General features: G+C 38.0%; 1 protein-coding gene and 1 pseudogene across 1 annotated transcript in view; one reads left to right on the forward strand and one right to left on the reverse strand.

The window, feature by feature from the left end:
- The window catches only part of SUGCT (succinyl-CoA:glutarate-CoA transferase), a 692109-nt gene that overhangs the window by 581031 nt on the left and 90353 nt on the right, over positions 1-20725 (reverse strand). Inside the window, exon 8 of the mRNA XM_032244476.1 lies at positions 1924-2067. Within this exon, the coding sequence (XP_032100367.1) occupies positions 1924-2067 (144 nt within the window). The remainder of the gene's footprint in view (positions 1-1923; positions 2068-20725) is intronic.
- Positions 3287-7813, forward strand: LOC116527429 (annotated as a pseudogene).

Genomic DNA, 20725 nt, shown 5'->3' on the forward strand with positions numbered 1-20725 from the left:
CATGGTAAGCGAAAACACTGTCCCAGCAGTCATAGAACTTACAGTCTCAGGGAGAAACATGGACAATAAAAATAGACATACACATGCACACACACACACACACCAAAAAGGATTGACTATATAGCTGTGTGTATATGCATGAGTTTGCACTCATTGTGCCTTCACTTTGAAGCAACCCTGCCGGTAATTCCACCTTCCCCACCCTTACTCCCAGGGAAACACACGCCTTCACAGGGTGAACCACTAGTTAGATGCTAGAACTGAATTAAACACTACAACACTCATTTAAACAATACAATACTCTTTATAAATTATAGTAAAGCAGTATAAGTAAAAATCAGGAGATCTAAGTAGGGTCCCAGCTCCAGGACCTGTTACATAATCTGTGAGTCCTGGTGTAAATACAAAACTGTAGGGCCTCCTGTTAAAGTTATTAACAAATTCCACACAGTGACAGCAAAACATTTAACTAAGCCCAGGGCCACCTGTGACTGCACAGGTCACACGCCCATGAAACCTTCATGGTTTCCATACCTATTGGGTGTGCAACATTTATTCAGTTGCTTACCCTACTTCAGGTTCCTTACAGCTTAAAATTTAGGGAAGAAAAGACTTTCTGCACCTTCCTATAACTAACATCTATAGTTCTCTACTAAGGAGTGAGACTATTCATTTGAAAAGAGCTCTTTTACCTTTTTTATAGAAACATTAAAATTCTGACTGAGACTCAAAGCTCCTATTATATAAAAACCCATATGTAATATTTCATTTTCAACCATATTGATGTTTTTTATTTCTATACACCTCCTTAATTTTGCCTAAGAGGAAAAAATGTCCAAAGCTGTGTTCCAAGTTTACTATTTTCCCATGTATGCCTTTTAAATCTGAAATTCCCAACTGGGGTCTCTATGTCTAGAAAGTAGTTTTTCCCACAGTAAAATGTCTCCTTGCACAAATCAGATATTTTCTTTTTCTATCACAGAAAAATTATCTATTCAGAATCAACTTCCACATATGGTACAGCATCTGGGTCTGATCCAGTGAAAAGGCAAAATGTCATTTTGACAGTGAGTTAACCCTTTTATTCCCTCAGTTAAGTATTTAGCACAACATAACTGATAACTATGGAAACCAGGAATTCTTAATCTGGGGCCTATGGACAGATTTCTGGGAGTTAATCAACTCGAGTAAAAAAAAAAATTATATCTTTATTTTCATCAACCTCTAACTAAACTCTAGCACTTTCTTCCATTATAAATGTAGGTGACAAACCATAGCAGTACCTATGACTTGATCACAAATAAATATTATACATATCTTTGTATCATATTACAATTACTACAGATATCGTGAAATACCATTTATGCTCAATACAACTTCAAAATTGTAATAGTGTTATACCCACTATTAGATATTGTGATTTAATGTGTTAGTAAAAATTATATGTATTTTTATAATGCAAAACTGATTTTTCCATTGAATATATTTCAATATAACTGGCTTCCTTTGCAATCCTAAGTACCTCATGTTATGTGTTCAAAAACACAATTGCAGGGAAAGGTCCAGACTTCACCAGACTACCAAAGGGATCCATGACACATAAAAGGTGAAGAAACAAGTCAAAAGAAGTTGTAGAGCACATGCGAAGCAACTATATCTCTAGTCTCACAAGACGCAACAGACACATTCTAGTAAAAACAGCCTGGAAAATTTGAGTTCAACAACGATGTCGACATTATAACAAAATCTTCATGGTCCGCATATTTTAATATGAAATCAAGTACATCAAAGCAAAGCAGTTTTTGTTGTTGTTGTGTTGGTTTTTGTATTGTTTTTATACATGTAACCAGAGAATTTGATCTGAAAAGGTATAACCCAGAACAGTTTTTATAACATTATCTGAAATGTTCTTTGGATTGTTACCTGGGATGACAGTAGGTTGCAATCAATGAACAGTCCTTTCCCAGTTTTGTATTTTTGTATCAATCCAGCCATAATAGCTCCATATGCGTATAAGCCTGTGGCAAGATCAGTCATGGCTACTCCTGGGCGAACCGGCTCTCCATCCTGATTTGAAGGTTGGGTTGAAAAAGAAGAAATAATTAAAAATTAAAAGAATCATATGATTTCTCAAATCTTCTAATGTGAAATAGAAAAAAAAAGAATTGTCTATGAACTGTGCAGACACATACACACAAAAACAAGCTAATAAATTGCCATTGTGAATATCTGTTCATAATAGGAAAATATTTATATTTATTATATACTTCTCAGTGTATTTCTCTCCCTAACCCCTACTAATCAAACTAAACCAAAGTAAAAATAAAAGATTTTTTAGAAACCAATCTGATGTTTCAAATATTTTAAATTCCTTCTTGATATATTTTATCTTGTTTATACTAAAAAAAAAATAATTAGTTGAATTTAAATGAGTTAATTTGCTGGGGAGAAAGTTAAAGCAGTGTTTTTCTCCTATTGGGTGAGAGACTCTCTCACCATAAAAAAAAAAAAAAAAAAAAAGGGTTATAAAATCTGGTCTAACCTCCTTATAAGCATGCCAATAGCTGGCAAAAAATACTAATGGTATGTGCTTAATAATTTTTAAAAAGACTACTTATCCATAAAAAGATTTTGCTGACTGCACCTGAATTAGGATTACTCTGATAAACAAACTGTGAATCTACAGGTTTATGGGACGTGGAACACGAGGCACAGAGCATGAGCTTTGCAACTACCTGGGTATAAAATGGAGATGTTTCACAGCCTATAACACTCCCTGCTAGTAACTCATATATTTCATTAAGGACCTCATCTACTGCTTTGCACTGCAGAGTTTTATCTGTTACAGTAAGAAAGGATCCAGGGGCCTCTCTCAATGTCCCGGACCTGTCTCTGCTTTTCCTGAGCTTTTTGATTGCTTATATTCTTGAAATTATAATGAAAGCTAAATATTGATCAACATCTCCACTTCATGTCAGTCTGATTTGACAATCCAATTCTTGGCCCATGTGTAAAGATGTTAGGATAGTACTTGACACAAAATAAAAATCACCTATCAAAATTATCATCAACATTATTATTAGTTATTGATATATCAGATAGTTTTTACTTGTCACTACCTTTCATTCTGCTAAGACTTGAATTGCACAAAATAAATAAAAAACTCACATTTCACATTTCACCTGGTTGACACATTCATTCGATCACCTCCTTATTAGTTAATTCCAGCTTCTGTTGAATCATTTTCAAAAGTTAATTTGTCCTATTTTGTAGCCCATCATAAACCATGTTAATTGTTTTCCAAAAGTACTAAATAACGTTTAAAGCCAGTAACTGAGACTATATAGTAGCTAAAGTTATTTTTCCCTGCTTTTCAATACAATTTCAAGGACGATATTGCCATGAAACTTGGGAATGTCTGGCAGCCTTCTATTATTATTGCCAAAAGTTGTAATGTAATGCCTTAAACCAATACATTTAAAATTAAATTTGTCATTAGAATTTAAGATTAAATTAAAAGTGAGAGACAAGTTCAAAGTTACATTCACCCTTGAACAACAACGTTCTGAACTGCATGGATCCACTTATACGTGGATTTTTTTCAATAAAAGTTACCCTAAAGTCCTGCCACAGTGCCCTAAAGTCCTGCCACAGTGCCTCACACCTATAATCTCAACACTTTGGAAGGCCGAGGTAGGTGGATCACCTGAGGTCAGGAATTTGAGATGAACCTGGCCAACATGGTGAAACCCCATCTCCACTAATAATACAAAAATTAGCCAGGTGTGGTATATACATGTACCTATATTCCCAGCTACTCACAAGGCTAAGACAGGAGAATTGCTTGAACCAGGAGGCAGAGGCTCCAGTGAGCTGAGATAGCACCACTGCCCTCCAGCATGGATAACAGAGCCAGACTCCATCTCAAAAAAAAAAAAAAAACTACCTTATGACCTAGCAATTCCACAACTGGGTAAATATCCAAGAAAGAAGAAAATCAATAATGAAGAGATATATGCACTCCCATTTTTATTGCAGCACTATTGACAACAGTGGAAATATGGAGTCAACTTAAGTGTCCATCACTGGTTGAATGGATAAAGAAATGTGTCCAGCTACAGTGGCTCATGCCTATAAATCCAAACACTTTGAAGGCCACGCAGGAGAATCGCTTGAGGCTGCGAGTTCAAGACCACCCTGGGTGACATAGTAAGACCCTGTCTCTACCAAAAAATATAAAATTTAGCTGGGCATGGTGATACACACCTATAGTACCAGCCACCTGGGAGTCTGAGGTGGAAAGACCACTTGAGTGCAGGAGTTCCAGGCTCTGCCGTGAGCTATGATCATGCCACTGCACTCCAATCTGGGCAAAAGACTGAGACCCTGTTTCAAAAACAACTGCAATGTGACTTATATTATATTATATTATGTATTATATAATAGAATATTATTCAGCCATAAAAAATTAGCTGGACAATAAATAAATTCCTGTCATTTGTAACAACATGAACGTAACCAGAGGACATTTATGTTAAGTGAAAGAAGCCAAGCACAGACACACAGATGTCACATATTCTGACTCATGCATGGGAGCTAACAAAGCAGATCTCATGAAGATAGAGAGTAGACTCATGGTTACCAGAGGCTGGGAAGGGTAAGAGGAGGAGAAATGAAGACAGGTGGATTAGTGGGCACAAATACACACTTAGATGGAAGAAATAAGAATTGTTTTTCAATAGATCAGTAGGGTGACTATAGCTAACATCAAAAGGCTGTACATTTCAAATAGTTAGCAGGGAATAATTTGAATGTTCCTAGAATAAAGAAATGGTAAATATTTAAGGTGATGGGTATATCAACAGCCCTGATCTGATTATATTAATGTTTGGAATTATCACATGAACCCTGAAAACATGTACATCTATTATGAATCAATTTTTAAAAAGCTAAAAAAAATAAAAACAACTTTCTCAACCTAATAAAGGGCATCTATTTAAAATCACAACCCAGATCATACTTAAAGGTGAAGGACTGAATGTTTTCCCCAAAAATCAAGAACAAGATAAGAGGCCAGGCCCAATGGTTCATTCCTGTAATCCCACACTTTGGGAGACTGAGGGGAGGATCACTTAAGCCCAGGAGTTGGAGTCCTGACTGCACAACATAGTGAGACCCTCAACTATTTATTTTAAAAAAGAAAAAAAATTTAAACTAATATTTTTAAAAAGAATAAGACAAGGACATCCACTCTCACCACTTCAATTCAACATTTAGCCAGTGCAGTTAAGGTACAAAAAGAAATAAAACGAATGTAGATTGCAAAGAAAGAAGTAAAACTGTCTCAATTTGCAGATGACCCAGTCTTATATATCAAAAGTCCTAAGGAATCCACTAAAAAACTTATAGAACTAGTAATCGAGTTAGGCAGGATTGCAAGATAAAAGCCAATATACAAACATCAGCCGTATTCTACACAGTAGCAATAAACAAAAAATGAAATTAAAAAAAAAAATTTAATTTGTAATTGAATCAAAAAGAATAAAATACTTAGAAATGAATTTAACAAAAGAAGTACAAACTTATACTCTTAAAATAATAAAATACTGTTGAAAGAAATTAAGACAAAAATAAACCAAAAGACATCTCACAGTCATGAAGCATAAGACTTAATATTGATAATATGGCAATGCTTCCCAAACTCCTCTGCATGTTCAAGGCAATTCTACCTACTAAAATCCTAGATGCCTTTTCTGCAGAAATAAAATCTGATCCTAAAAATTCATGTGGAGATACCATAGACAGAGAATAGCCAAAAGACAAAGTTAGAGGACTCATAACTTCTGATTTCAAAACTTACTACCAATCTATTGTAATAAAGGCAGCTTAGTACTAGTGTAAGGCAAACATATAAACAATAAAAATTATCACGTTTACATCCCACTACTTTTTGACAAGTACGCCAACATGATTCAATTGAAAGAATCTTTACCAAAAAAAATGGTAAAAATAATGAAATTGGATCCCCTCCTTGTAGTACATACAAAAATTGACTCACAATGGACCAAAAATATAAACATAAGAGCTACAACTATATAACAGAAGAAAATATAGGAGTAACTCTTTACAATCTTGGATTTGGCAATGATTTCTTTGATATGACACCACACGTACTAGCAACAAAAGAAAAAATAGATAAATGAGACATAATTGAAATTAAAAACGTGTTTCAAAGGACACCACCAAGAAAGTGAAAGGACAATCCAAAAAATAAGAGAAAGTTTTGAAAATCATGTATTTGATAAGAAATTTGTACAGAATTTTCTTTTTTTAGAGAAAGGGTCTTGCTCTGTCACCCAAGCTGAAATGCAATGGTGTAGTCTGGGTTCACTGCAACCTCCACCTCCTGGGCTCATGCAAACCGGCCACCTCCACTTCCGGTGTAGCTGGGACCACAGGCGCACACCACCACTCCCAGCTAATTTTTGTAGAGACAGTGTCTCACCATGTTGCCCAGTCTGGTTTTGAACTCCTGAGCTCAAATGATCTACTGGCCTGGCCCTCCCAAAGTGCTGGGATTAAAGGCGTGAGCGATCGCACCCAGCCCAGAATTTTTAAAGAACATTTACAAAGGGACGGCGCGGGGCGAGGGGGCGGGGGGGAAGGCTCCTCCCGCAAATCGCAGCCTCTGGTACCAGGGTCGCTCCGTCCATACTCCACCTCGCCAGGACTTCTTACAGCTATCGCCAGTAGTCTGCCACGTCCTCCTTCGGGGGGCCTGGGCAGCGGCTCCGTACATTTTTGGCTGGGGGTCGCTTTTCGTGCGCCCAGCATGCACAGGAGCTCCAGAGGCCACGGCGTGTCTGTGTCCTCCGCCCGCTTCGTGTCTCTGTCTTTCTCAGGGGGGATACATCGGCGGCTATGGCTGCGTCCTAGCTGCATCCGACGAGCTGCTGGCGGGCAACGAGAAGCTCACCATGCAGAACCTCAACGACCGCCTTGGTCTCCTACCTGGAAAAGGTGCGCGCCCTGGAGGCAGCCAACAGCAAGCTGGAAGTGAAGATTCGCGACTGGTACCAGAAGCAGGGGCACAGGCCCTCCCGCTACTACAGCCATTACTACAAGACCATCCAGGACCTGCGGGACAAGATTCTTGGTGCCACCATTGAGAACTCCAGGACTGTCCTGCAGATCGACAACACCCATCTGGCTGCAGATGACTTCCGAACCAAGTTGGAGACAGAGCAGGCTTTGCACATGAACATGGAGGTCCACATCAATGGCCAGGGTGCTGGATGAGCTGACCCTAGCCAGGACCGACCTGGAGATGCAGATCAAAGGACTGAAGGAAGAGCTGGCCTAGCTGAAGAACAGCCATGAGGAGGAAATCAGTGCACTGAGGGGCCAAGTGGGAGGCCAGGTCACTGTGGAGGTGGATTCAGCTCCAGGCACCGATCTTGCCAAGATCCTGAGTGACATGCAAGCCAATATAAGGTCATGGCCCAGCAGAACTGGAAGGATGCTGAAGCCTGGTTCACCAGCTGGAGTGAAGAATTGAACTGGGAGGTTGCTGGCCACACGGAGCATCTCCAGATGAGCAGGACCAAGGTCACTGACCTACAGTGCACCCTCTAGGGTCTTGAGATTGAGCTGCAGTCGCAGCTGAGCATGAAAGCCACCTTGGAAGGCACACTGGCAGAAACGGAGGGGTGCTTTGGAGCCCAGTTGGCACACATTCAGGCACTGATCAGCAAGCGGTACTGAAGCCCAGCGGGGCGATAAATATGGGCAAAGGATCTCAATAAACATTTCTCCAAAGAAAATATACAAATGGTCACTAAACACATGTAAAGATGCTTAACATCATTAGCCATCAGAGAAATGCAAATGAAAACCACAATGAGTTAACAGCTCAACAATAAAAAGACAACTAATCCAATTTTTTAAACGGGCAGGTCAGGCGCAGTGGCTCACATCTGTAATACCAGCACTTCGGTAGGCCAAAGCCAGAGGATTTCTTGAGACCAACCAGGACTTAGTCCTTGTCTCTATGATAAATAAAAAAATTAGCCAGACATGGTGGTGCACACCTGTGGTCCCAGCTACTAGGGACGCTGAGGTGGGAGGATTGCTTGAACCCAGTAGGTGGATGTTGCAGTGAGTTAAGTAAGATTCCACCACAGCCCTCCAGCCTGGGTAACAGAGTGAGACTCTGTCTCAAAAAATAATAATAAAATAAAAAATAAAAAAATAAAGTTAAATGGGCAGAGATTTTAAAGACACATTTCTCCAAAGAACATAGATACAAATGGCCAATGGGCACACGAAAAGATACTCATCATCATTAGCTGTCAGATAAATGTAAATTAAAACCACAATGAAATACCACTTCATACTCACACGGATGACTATCATAAAAAAGAGACAATAACAAGTTTTAGCAAGGATGTGAAGAACTGGAGCCATCATGCATGTCAGTGGGCTGTGAAATGTGGTAGCCACTGTGATAAACAGTTTGGCAGTTCCTCAAAAAGTTTAGAAATATAGAGTTACCATATGACCTAGAAATTTTACTACTAGGTATATACCCAAGAAAATGAAAGCATAGGCCAGACACAGTGGCTCATCCCTGTAATCCCAGCACTTTGGGAGGCTGAGGCAGGCAGATCATGAGGTCAGGAATTCAAGACCAGTCTGGCTAATATGGTGAAACCCATCTCCACTAAAAACTCAAAAATTAGCCAGGCATGGTGGTGCACGCCTGTAATCCCAACTACTCAGGAGGCTGAGGCTTGAACCTGGGAGGTAGAGGTTGCAGTGGCCCGAGATTGCGCCACTGCACTCTAGCCTGGGGGACAGAGCAAGACTCTAGCTCAGGAAAAAAAAAAAAAAAGTAAAAGAAAACAAAAGCATGTGTCCTCACAAAAAGCTTAGACACACATTTTTATAGCACATTATTCATAATAGCCTAAGAACAGAAGTAACCCAAATGTCCATCAAATGATAACAGATAAATAAAGTGTGGACTAGCCATACAGTGGGATATTTTAGGCAACAAAAAAGAAATGAAATACACGGAAGCACTTTAACAAATACTACGCTAATTGAGAGAACGCAGTCACAAAAGACAGCATATTATATAATTCCATTTATGTGAACTGTCCAGAGCAGACAAATCCATAGAGACAGAAAGTAGATCAGCCAGAGGCTGGGAGGAGGCAGGAATAGGGAGTGACCACGAATAGGTAAGAGTTTTCTTTATGGGGTGAGGAAAATGTTCTAAAATTGACCATGGTAAGGTTACAAAACCTGTGAAGTATACTAAGTATACTAAAAACCATTGAATTGTACACTTTAAATGGGTAAGTTGTATAGTATATGAATTATATCTCCATAAAGCTGTTATATTTTTAAACTCCATAATCCTGATGATTAAATGAAGCAGAAAAAAATAAAGTTTTTAAAAAAAAAAAAACTCTTTAAAGGCCTGATTAAAATCATGTATTTAGCAGAAATTCTAGAAGTTTTATTTCATACAAGCCCGTTGGGTAACAATAACTAAAGAAGGTGTACCTTTCATTCCCCAGTACAATTCAGAGGTGGCTATGTTTATACTGTGAAAATCTCTTATAAATATATTCCTGTCATTGAAAAGTTGTCAGAATGCCAGAGAAATAACAAAGTGAAAATAGATTACAATTTAGTTAGTAGGAATCCCCACAGAGAACCACACTGTGGCTGTGAAGTGACTAAGTATTCCCAGTTACAATAAGACAAAATCAGAGTAGGGGCTGTGTATTTACCAGGTACAACTCCCTTCCACATCTGGAACTTCAGAGAGCCCTGCTGCAAGGACAGTACAAAACAATGTCTCCTTTCTTAACTCTGGGATGAATGGGGTGGTATTGTCTCTTTATCACGGGTAAAGGAATTCATTACTCAAAATCTTTAGTAAAAATACATTTTAAAAAATGGGTAATTAAGAAACCTTGCAGCACTGTTTATAATAGCAAAGACCTGGAACTAACCCAAATGCCCATCGATGATAGACTGAACAGGGAAAATGTGGCATATATACACCATGGAATATTATGCAGCTAACAAAAAGGATGAGTTTGTGTCCTTTGTAGGGACATGGATGAACCTGGAAACCATCATTCTCAGCAAACTGATACAAGAGCAGAAAATCAAACACTGCATGTTCTCACTCATAGGCAGATGTTGAACAATGAGAACACATGGACACAGGGAGGGGAGCACTACACACTGGGGTCAGTTGGGGGGAAATCGGGGAGGGACGGTGCAGGGTGGGGAGCTGGGGAGAGATAGCAAGGGGAGAAATGCCAGATGTAGGTGATGGGGAGGAAGGCAGCAAATCACACTGCCACGTGTGTACCTATGCAACAATTTTGCATGTTCTTCACATGTACCCCAAAACCTAAAATGCAATAAAATAAATAAATGGGGGGAAAAAAAAGAAACCTTGTTAAGCAATATGCCTGAGAATCTCATCATAATTTATTAGAAGTGAACTTAAACTCATATATAGACTTCAAAATATCAAATAATATTTTATTAAATTATAGTTCTAGAAACTGATAGTACAATTTTTATTTTTTTCATGTTCACTTAGAAATTGCTTTAAATTTATTTAGCTCTTTTAATGAAATAATGTAACCCTTTGTCAGAGAGATTTATGATAATTTGCTGTAAAAGTAGCAGATATGCCTGTCATGGATAAAGACAAGAAAGGGAAGAGTCTCTAGTTAACACTTAAGACATACAATTATAGTGGGAGAACAAAGTATTAAATAAAAATATTAAAAGTCTTTTGATTATTCACTTTCCATAAGTATTCATGTCTTTCTCCATTCTCACTGTTCCCAATGTTATTTTCTTTCTTTTTTTAATTTTTTAATTTTATTTTTTTTGAGGTGGAGTCTAACTCTGTGCAGTGGAGCAATCTTGGCTCACTGCAAACTCCGCCTCCCAGGTTCAAGTGATTCTTCTGCCTCAGCCTCCCGAGTAGCTGGGACTATAGGCACACACTACCACACCCGGCTAATTTTTGTATTTTTAGTAGAGACGGAGTTTCGCCATGTTGGCCAGGCAGGTCCCAAACTCCTGACCTCGTGATCTACCCACCTTAGCCTCCCAAAGTGCTGGGATTATAGGCATGAGCCACCATGCCTGGCCCCCAATGTTATTTTCTTATACTCTGTCATCCCCCATTCATTCATGTGTTCAAAAATTCGCTAAAATTAAAAGCTGACCATTAGCGGAAAAACTAGTCAAATCTGAATAAGATGCAATTTAGATAAAAGAATTGTACCAGTGATAATTTCTCAGTTTTGATTATAGTTCTACAGAGAAATGGGGTGAAGGGGATAGGCACTCTATTATTTGTGCCACTTTTTTGATAGGTATAAAACTTTGAAATTAAAAAGTCAAAAAGTAAAACCTGAATTCCTTCTTTAAAAAAATGATTTTGAAATGACAGAAATGGTTTAGTGGTTTTCATTATTATTATTATTATTTTGATTATGTAATCTAGAGATGAAGGGGGAAAACCACACCATTACCTGTGAAGGTTTTTGGTTTTGGGGGTTTTTTGAGACAGGCTTGCTCTGTCGCCCAGGCTACAGGGTAGTGGCATGATCTCAGCTCACTGCAGCCTCCTCCTCCTAGGTTCAAGTGATTCTCCTGCCTCAGGCTCCCAAGTATCTGGGTTACAGGCAAGTGCTACCATGGCCTGCTGATTTTTCTATTTTTAGTAGAGATGGGGTTTCACCATGTTGGCCTGGTCTCGAACTCATGGCTTCAAGTGATCTGCCTGTCTCAAACTCCCAAAGTGCTGGCATTACAGGCCTGAGTCACTGCACCCAGCCGAAGGTTTTGTTTCTTTTACATCCTGATCTCTTAAATTACAAAATTAAGTATTTTAAAAGATTACTTTCATACACAATTTAAGATTTTTTAACATTTTTATTCATTTCTCTATGTTCCTCTCACTACATCCAGAGTTTGTCAAATGAAATAAAGAAAGAAATGAGAGAAGGAAGAACAGAAGGAGGGGGGATGAAGGGATAGAGTGAAAAAAAAAATCATGTGTTTTTCTAAGTTTCTAAAATCTTGTTTTGTTAAAAAGTACATCGAAGCTGTAAATCAATTTGGGCATATGTTCAATAAAGAAGCATGAATTTGAAAAGTCGCCAAGCATTTTTCTCTTGTTACATTACTCAACCTAATTACTTCATAAAACAACAAAAGTGTTAAAACTTTTTTTAAGTAGTTGGCTTCATTTCTAAAAGAAAAAATCATTCTTAAATGTATCTGTGTCCCTATGTCATATCTTTATTTCATAGTGAGTGATTCATTATAGTAATTTTTTTTTGCATCCTGGGACACACAAATTTTTTAATGAACTACTTTCCAAAATATGAATTTTTCTGGCATTTACTAACCCCATAACCTTTGGAAAAGTTCTTGGCCTTTCTTCATTTTTTTCCCAGTTGTCAAATATGGGTAATGATAAAATCTACTTCATCATTTGGTATAAGAATTAAGTAAGAAAAGGTGTATAAAAGCACTTTATGAATGTAAAAGGCTGTACAATGAGACATTTTATAAGGTACTTGGTGTGATGCTGGGAGACCCATCAGAATGACTTCGCAATCATGCAGGGCAGAGAGACGAGATGAGAATCTCAATCAAGGACAAGTGGAGGGCATGGATTCAAGAGATAATTAGAAACCTGAATTCAGAGACTTTGATCATTGATCAGTTGGGGAGAGTAAAAAGTAAAATAAATGTGGGGAAACAATCAACAGGAAATTAAGTTTCTTAATATGAAGGTAATATTTTCATTGTTAAAAGCACTATTAGCACAACTTGTAGCCCTAACTAGTAGGAAAACTGTCTTTAGTGGAAGTGCAAGCACGGAGAACAAAGAATGGAATATTCAGATCAAATGAGGGTTTCCGTGCACACAGAACACAAGTCCTCACAGTCACTGCGTTCACACTTCATGGGCACAGACTCTCCAACTACACAGCATCTGAACCTTCTGTTCCAAAAACACACTCTACTTGAACCACTAATTGATACTAAAAATATGCTTACAGACGTTCACATACAAATTTCCACAAACTAACATTCCCCTGCTTGAAGGAAATTCCATTTACTAACTCAAAACACTGAACTCCACTACTTCCACTGCCTTATCTATAAATAGGCATTACAAAATCTATTACTTATGTACCTCAGTAACACTATGGAGTCCTCCAGTCTAAATCACATCATTTTAGACCTTGAAAGGCTCCTGTAGTTCAACCCTCCTATGAGTAAAGGTAAACAAGCAGGAAAGTACACATGTTGTTTAGAGATCAGTGTCTACTAATTACTGACAAACGGAGCCCTAATAAGACACAGAAAAGAAAGAGTCTTAACACTACAAGGCACTAAATTTAGGCTATTGGTGGTGAACAATCCCAACAAGAGAAAGGTCTTTTCGTTGCAGACTAGAACAGAAAGATCATTTTTCTTCATTACATCCTAAAAGACTTGAAGCTCCCAACCCATTCCACATTCATAGACCACCAGCTAAACCTCAACAAAGCACAAGCCAGAAAGAAAAAAAAAAAATGACAAATTGGGACCCCAGAAGAAAGGGAAAAAAAGAAAGAATGAGAGGAAAGAGGAAAGAAGAAAGCAAAAACTCTCTCTGATCTTCATTGCAGGTAGACTTGCCACATTAGACAGGCAACTCAAGGGAAGATGTAACAAAGTGATTTGTGTCATTCTCTGGATCCTTTATAAATGCCTGATTACCTAATATTATTAATGTCCTTGTAAAACTATAAAAAAATTTTCTGCCCTTCCAAACATGAAAAGTATAACGCAGAGGCTGAACTTATAGATCATAACATTATATAGCCAATTTTTAAAAGCAGCATCTAACTTACTCTACACAAGGCTTAAAAGCCAGCAATCCTTGTTACACATGAGGAGCTAAGGAAGGGTCAATTTAAGTAAATACTGCAAGATGTTAAGTAGCAAAGTCAAGATGAGACCTCCTAAATCAATTAATCCAAAAACTGCTGCCTATACCACACTGCTGAATTCAAACGCCTTCCTGATGACCAGATTCGGATTAAATATTTTGTACTTAGTAAACTAATAAGAAGCTATATTCAGATGTCTTTCACATCTGTAACATGTATGCTTCCAGCCTCATGTTTTTCAAAGTGGTTTAACACATGATGTCGCATTTAACACTCAATAAGTACCAATATTATCACAATTTTACAATTCATGAAATAAATATTTAGGCTGGGCATGGTGGCTCACACCTGTAATCCCAACATTTTGGGAGGCCAAGGTGGGCGGATGACTTGAAGTCAGGAGTTCAAGACCAGCCTGGCCAACAGGGTGAAACCCCATCTCTACTAAAAATACAAAACTTAGCCAGATGTAGTGGCACACATCTGTTATCCCTGCTACTAGGGAGGCTGAGGCAGCAGAATTGCCTGAAACCAGGAGGCAGAGCTTGCAGTGAGCTGAGATGGCACCACTGCACTTCAGCCTAGATGACAGAGCAAGACTGTCTCAAAACAAATGAATATTTAGAAAATAACTGTCAAAGTCACAGAGAGTAAATGATACAACTCAAACTCGGGAATTCTGATCCAAAAGCTTCTGCTCTTTTTGTTATCATTTTTTCTCAATATATTGTTTTATTATACCTCAATATTCCTGATCTTTCCTTTTCAGACAATCACTAAAGAGCAAAAATTTTAACTATGTACATTAATTTGTCATTTCTACAACTGCAGTCAATAAATGATTGGCCCTAATGTGGTATGCCTTGTTCTATGCAATTCAAGTGAACTGCAAACGATCTAATGCACCTACAGAGAAACATGCTTTTACCACTCAGAGATCAGGCAGGAAGGGCGCATTCAGGGAGGTATGGCCATAGATGCTTTTAACATCTGAACAATGTAAACCAAAACTTTTTTCAGAAAATAATAGAAAGAATCAATTCATTGGCGGCCTACATTGAAAAATACACAAAACCACAAAATAAATTTTAAAAAAATAAAATAAATAAAAGCAAAAATAATCACACACAAAAAATTTTTTTTGAAAATCCCTTAATACTCCAACCGTACTATTTTCTTGTCTAGTGACTGAAAAACATCTCAATCATTTTTACTGAGCTCCCACAGTGAGATGCCCAAAATATCATCTAGTTTGGCTGTCCTTATGAGTTTAAATAGAGTAAGACTGGGAGAAAATGAAATGGAAGGTTGGGGAATTGTGATATTTTAAGGAATAGATTAAGAAATAATTTCAAAAATTATTTTACATCTTTCCATGCTGCTCCTCTTAGTTATAGTTTCTGTGCTACAGCTTCCCCACTGATGGATCAGAGGATAGAAAGAACAAATGTAAAAGTCAACGGCTCCAGCTGGGTGCGGTGGTTCACGGCCATAATCCCAGAACTTTGGGAGGACGAGGAGGGCAGATCACCGGAGGTTGGGAGTTTGAGACCAGCCTGACCAACATGGAGAAACCCTGTCACTACTAAAAACACAAAATTAGCCAGGAGTGGTGGCACATGAATATGATCCCAGCTACTCGGGAGGCTGAAGCAGAAGAATCGCTTGAACCCAGGAGGCAGTTTGCAGTGAGCCAAGATCCTGCCATTGCACTCCAGCCTGAGCAACAAGAACAAAACTCTGTCTCAAAAAAAAAAAAAAAGTTAATGGCTCCAACTTCTGAAACAAAATGACATTTATATCCACTATGATCTGTGTATAAACAATCCTATATTTAGTAGGTATCCTCTGAACTCAGTCTGTAAAAAAACTTTTAAAGAGACATTTGGCCTAACTCCCTGCCTTTAGGTAGGTAAATTTCTAAGTCATCTATGAGAGATGCTCATCCCTCTCTCTTTAAATATCTCCAGAGGACCAAGAACAGTTATTGAGTGTCTATTACATGCCAGGCTAGCACTGCAATGGGGTAAAGAGCTAGCATTGTTTCCCCTGTGTTTGTCTGCACATTATCTCATTGAATCTTAGTACATGTTTCAGGATATGTGTTAGTATTCTCAGTTTTACAAATGAAAAAATAATGAGGCTGAGAGATGTTATCTGGGACTACGATTCCAAGCCAGGACTGTCTAAAAGCCCAAGATCTTTCTACTCCATCATGCTAATAAAAACTGCATGACCTGGACCTACTTCTTTATCTATTCCATGTTTCACTGCCCTAGTAGTCAAAGAGCTCTTCATTAGGTAACTAAAACGACTTCTCTGATATGAGCTAATATTCTCTTATTCATCGCTCTATCTACAATAACAATAACTGCTCCACATCTTTCCCATAAAAATAGACTAAAACATAAATCAAATCATTTATTTGTGTTATCCAAGGCAAACAACTACAGTCCCTATAGACTTTCACCAAAGAAAGTCTACTTTATATCCCTGAAATCATTTTGGCCATTTTTCTTCTCCAATTATAACAACTTTTTCAAAGCATTATGACCCAAATGAACACAAAACTCTCAAAAGTAATAGAGATAGGAAAAAAAGTGGGGGTGGGGTTCCTTTCTTTAATAAAATTCAGAAAGTAAAAATAGGCCAGGCATGGTGGCTCACGCCTGTAATTAATCCCAGCACTACGGGAGGCTGGATCACCAGAAATCAGGAATTCAAGACCATCCTGGCCAACTAAAAATACAAAAATTAGCTGAGCAAGGTGGTGCACAACTGTAGTCCCAGCTACCTGGGAGGCTGAGGCATGAGAATACCTTGAACCCAGGAGGCAGAGGTTGCAGTAAGCTGAGATCGCTCCACTGCACTCCAGCCTGGGCAACAGAGGGAGACACCGGGGTGGGGAGCAGGAGGAAGGAAGCTTTTTAATCCTTACCTCAAAGCTGAATATTTTTTCCAAACATTTGTACCAAATTTTTCCAAATATTCACGTTATCAGAATACATGGTTTTACCTATTAAGAAAGACTCTCATTTTAAGTGTGTAGCTTAAAGAACTCTTGGAATCAAGTGCCATAGCTATGGCGACCATGTAGCAGCTTCTTCTTATCTAACTGAAGCTGAATCCTTCCTGAAACAATTTAAGATTACAAATTCATATACAGCAAATAACCAATAAGCACTCTATGGTGGGTCTGTTATATTCTAGATAAACAAAAAAAAAGTGTCCCAAAGACTCTCTCTCAATTAAGCCACTAATATTCTAAAGAGTAAGACAGATATATATTAACAACATAAGTAAAAACATAGAAGTCCAGAGGAAAAAGATGGCAAAACAAATCTAAGAGAGTTAAGAAAAAAAACAGGTCATAAAGGATGGATAGAAGTCCCGCATGCCTAGTAGCACTTTCAGTAGGAGTACTATTGACATTCTGTAAGAAAAATTTAGATCCATTGGGCCTGTCCTATACATTAAGGATGTTTAATCCATACTCCAAGCATTAAATGTCAACAACAAATGAATTATCCCACATATCATTTTAAAATTTCCCTAGAGTTTTACTATGTCCAGATGAAAACCAATACTAGAGCCTAGGGTACTTCAAGCTCAGAACTGATACAGTGAAGGGACCCACTATCCTATCGCTTCTTAATTATGAACAGTAGCAGGGAAAGTGAAGCTAGGAGTTCAGTGACTGACTAAATGAGTGAAAACGTTTATTTAAAATATTAAAAGAGCTAATAAGGTCAATAAATTTGTGATACAAAAGATGCAATCAGAGAATAAAATCAAAAATACAATCTTCACAAATATCACAAAATACAAAATGTAGCTATATCAAATGAATGTAGGTAAGTAAAGACACCATACAACTGGCATCTAAATAAGACTACAAGTTAGTTACAGCGTGGTTTCACACTCATACCTCATGTGCTGCTGCACCATCACTTTACAGCCATGTATTTGTTCTTTTATTGTATACATGTATTGTGTACAACATATTTTGAAATACATGCACATTGTAAAATAGCTCCATCAAGCTAATTAACAAGTATATACATTACCTCATATACTTATATTTTATTATGATAACATTTAAAAATCTACTCTCTTAGAGATTTTTCAGGAATACAATACAGTCATCCCTTGGTAAATACAGAAATCTGCATATCCACAGTTGGCCCTGCAGAACACAAATATATGCAAAATTGATCCTCAGTGAATATGTATCCCTCAATCTGCATTTGGTTGAAAAACCTCCACATATAAGTGGGCCCGCAGAGTTCAAATTCATGTTATTCAAGGGTCAACTGTACATTAAGTATAGTAACTATGTTGTACAGTAGATCTCTTGAACTTATTCCTCCTAGATAAATTTGTATACCCTTTGACTAACATCTCCCTAAACTACCCTCCATCCCAGGCCTCTGGTAACCACCATTCTACTACATCTATGATTAAACATTTTCAGATTCCATACATAAGTGAGGTCATGTGGTGTTTATCTTCTGTGCCTAGCTTACTTCACTTGAAATAATGGCCTCCAGGTTCACTTATGTTGTAGCGTGTGACAAGAGTTCCTTTTTTCTAAGGCTGAATAGTATTCCATTGTGTATATATACCATGTTTCTTCATACATTTATTCATTCATTCAGGGACAGTTAGGTTGATGCTGCAATGAACAGAGGAGTGCACATATCTCTTCCACATTACTGATTGCACTTCACTTGGGTATATGCCCAGTGGTGGGATTGCTGGATCATACAGTTGTTCTACTTTTAATTTTTTGAAGAACCTCCATACTGCTTTCCATATGGCCACATTAATTTACATACCCACTAACAGTCATCACTTTACAACTTTACAATTACCATTTAAAAAACATATTTAGGCCGGGCGAGGTGGCTTACGCCTGTAATCCCAGCACTTTGGAAGGCTGAAGTGGGTGGATCACGAGGTCAGGAGTCCAAGACCAGCCTGGCCAAGACGGTGAAACCCTGTCTCTACTAAAAATACAAAAATTAGCTGGGCATGTTGGCAGGTGCCTGTAATCCCAGCTACTCGGGAGGCTGAGGCAGAGAACTGCTTGAATTCGGGAGGCAGAGGCTGCAGTGAACTGAGATCACACCACTGCATTCCAGCCTGGGTGACAGAGTGAGACTCCCCATCTCAAAGAAAACAACAACAACGTATTTTCCCTATTTTACAGATGGAAAAACTGAAGTTAGAAAATCTGTCTAATGTTACACAAAATGACAGAATGATAATTCAAACCCAGGTTTTCTGATTCCTAAGACTCTTCAATAAAGGTATTAAATCTTCAATGAAGATGCTAAAACTGCTCAAAGTAAGGACAGGACATGAACTTAAGGAGAAAACTGTAAGAGTCAAGGTTCTCAGATAACATGGCAGAGAAGGAAAAAGGCCAGGATGATTGCTATCTAGGGCAGTGGGAAACAGAGTATGTGCATAGAGTCTAGAAGTAGAATAGATGTTGGCATAGGTTGTAGAACCATGACTAGATGTGGAGGTAGACAGCAAGAAGCCTGGGACACCATCCCTGGTTTAGTGTTTACAAAAACTGGAGTAGCCAGGAACAGGCATCCTCCAATTGAGAGTAACTTAAAACCATTATCCCAATCTATACTCTTTCTATATTGTTTATGTATACATAAATTTCCTTTATAACTTACAACATTGAAACAAACCATTTATATTAATATTACTTTAGTCTTTCCTCCTGGTTTACCTTTTTAAAAGAATCTTTCTCTTTTTTTTAAACATTTCTTTGAAATGGTTTCAGTCTGTTGATGTTTCTCTGTCATTTTTTATGCTTATAGGCCAACTCAGAATTACAGATTCCAGTGTACCAGTGCCATATATATAAACTATGATGATCTTATTCCTCTATAATGTGAAACAAAAATGGACACAGCTCAAAATATTGACAATATCAAGAGAATCAACATCAAGAAATAATTGTTACATAGAATGCTCAATAAAAATAATGTATTCTATCTTTAAAAATTAAAAAATAAAATAACAATAAAATATAAAAATTAGTCAGGTGTGGTGGCACATGCCTGTAATCCAGCTACTCAAAAGGCTGAGGGAGGAGAATCACTTAAACCCAGGAGGTAAAGGTTGCAGTGAACCAAGATCCCATCACTGCACTCCAGCCTGGACACCAGAAAGAGACTTCGTCTTAAAATAAATAAATAAACAAATAAAAGGCCAGGTGCAGTGGCTCACACCTGTAATCCCAGCACTTTGGGAGGCTGAGGCAGGCAGATCACCTGAAGTCAGGAGTTCCAGACAAGACTGGCCAACATGGTGAAACCCCGTCTCTACTGAAAATACAAAAATTAGCTAGGTGTGGTCACGAGTGCCTGTAATCCCAGCACTCCAGCCTGGGTGACAGGGTGAGACTCCATCTCAAAAATAAATAAATAAATAAATAATAATAAAATAATGTATTCTAAATGTGATTACATTTGCAATACTGTTTAGAAAGATGCCAGCAAATAACTGCTTCCATAACAAGGACTATTGACCATTGAGAATCCTCATTCCCAGTCCAAACATAGGGGCTAAACCTTTCTCTCCCCAAAAAAGGAAATACATCAGCATCCTCATGCCTCAGCCTATGTAACTCCAATGTAAAAGTATTTAGATGAGAAAATTTTTAAGCATTTTCCTCAAATAATGTCCGTGATCTC

Source organism: Sapajus apella, unplaced genomic scaffold (genome assembly GCF_009761245.1).
Source record: "Sapajus apella isolate SASKATOON/1434 unplaced genomic scaffold, GSC_monkey_1.0 scaffold54, whole genome shotgun sequence".
NCBI classification, from domain to species: Eukaryota; Metazoa; Chordata; class Mammalia; order Primates; family Cebidae; genus Sapajus; species Sapajus apella.